Source organism: Tupaia chinensis, unplaced genomic scaffold (assembly GCF_000334495.1).
Source record: "Tupaia chinensis unplaced genomic scaffold, TupChi_1.0 Scaffold144370_1, whole genome shotgun sequence".
NCBI lineage: Eukaryota > Metazoa > Chordata > Mammalia > Scandentia > Tupaiidae > Tupaia > Tupaia belangeri.
In genome coordinates this window covers 20-987 of record NW_006204230.1, presented here as the reverse complement: position 1 = coordinate 987, position 968 = coordinate 20, and the positions used below count along the sequence as shown (strand labels likewise).

At 31.0% G+C, this 968-nt stretch overlaps 1 protein-coding gene across 1 annotated transcript in view; it reads right to left on the bottom strand.

The window, feature by feature from the left end:
- LOC102497543 (vomeronasal type-2 receptor 116) overlaps positions 1 to 604 on the bottom strand; it is a gene marked incomplete at its 5' end in the record, with an annotated part of 21189 nt that extends 20585 nt beyond the window's left edge. Inside the window, one exon of the mRNA XM_014583609.1 lies at positions 457 to 604. Coding sequence (XP_014439095.1) covers positions 457 to 604 — 148 coding nt within the window. The remainder of the gene's footprint in view (positions 1 to 456) is intronic.
- Between the last annotated feature and the right edge of the window lie 364 nt (positions 605 to 968).

Genomic DNA, 968 nt, shown 5'->3' with positions numbered 1-968 from the left:
TTTTCTTTTTTCTTTTAATGGGGTGGTTATTTGTTACTGATTCATTCGTTGCTTTTTATGGGTTTATTCAGGCTTTCTATGTCTTCCTAATTCAATCTTGGTAGATTAAATATGTCCAGGAATTTGTCCATTTCATCCAGATTTTCATAGTATTTGCTAATGACATTTTGTATTCCTATTAGGTACTTCTTTTTACTTCCTATTTCACTATTAATCTGATTTATTTGGTTCATTTCTCTTTCTTCATAATTAGTCTACCTAATGTAGTTTCAATTTTGTTTATCTTTTCACATAACGAGATTTTGGTTTCACTTACTTTCTGAAGAGTTCATTTATTCTCTACTTCATTTATTTCTGCTCATATCTGTATTAGTGCTTAACTTCTGGCCTTTTAATTTGTTTTTTATTTTTTGTTATTGCTGTTTTTCCAATTCCCTGAGGATGTCTATTTCCCACCTTTCCATCTTTTTCCTATGTGAACTAATTGCTACAAATTTTCCTGATCTGATAGCCTTTGCTGTGTCCCACAGGTTATGGAAAGTCATATACTCATTAATACTGGTTTCAATGAATCTTTTGATTTTAATCTTAATTTCCTTAGTAGCTGTAAAGTCATTCAGGAGTAGGTTGTTTAAGTTTCTGATACTCATGTATTTTTGATAATTTTTTTTGAAGTCAATTTCAAATTTAATTCCATCATGGTTGGTGAAGATGCTGGTTATAGTTATATGTCTTAGAATTTGTAAAGGCTTGTTTTGTGCCCTATCATGTGGGGTATTTTTGAAAAAGTTCCATGCAGAGCTGAGAAATATGTATATTTTGTGGTTTTTGGTTGGAAGTTTCTATGTTTGCCAATTCCATTTGAATGTGGTATAATTTTGCTCCTGTATCTCTTTGATTATTTTTCTTTTTGTCTAGATGATCTGTTCAAAGGTAGTAGTGAGATGCTGAGAACCCACATTTAGTGT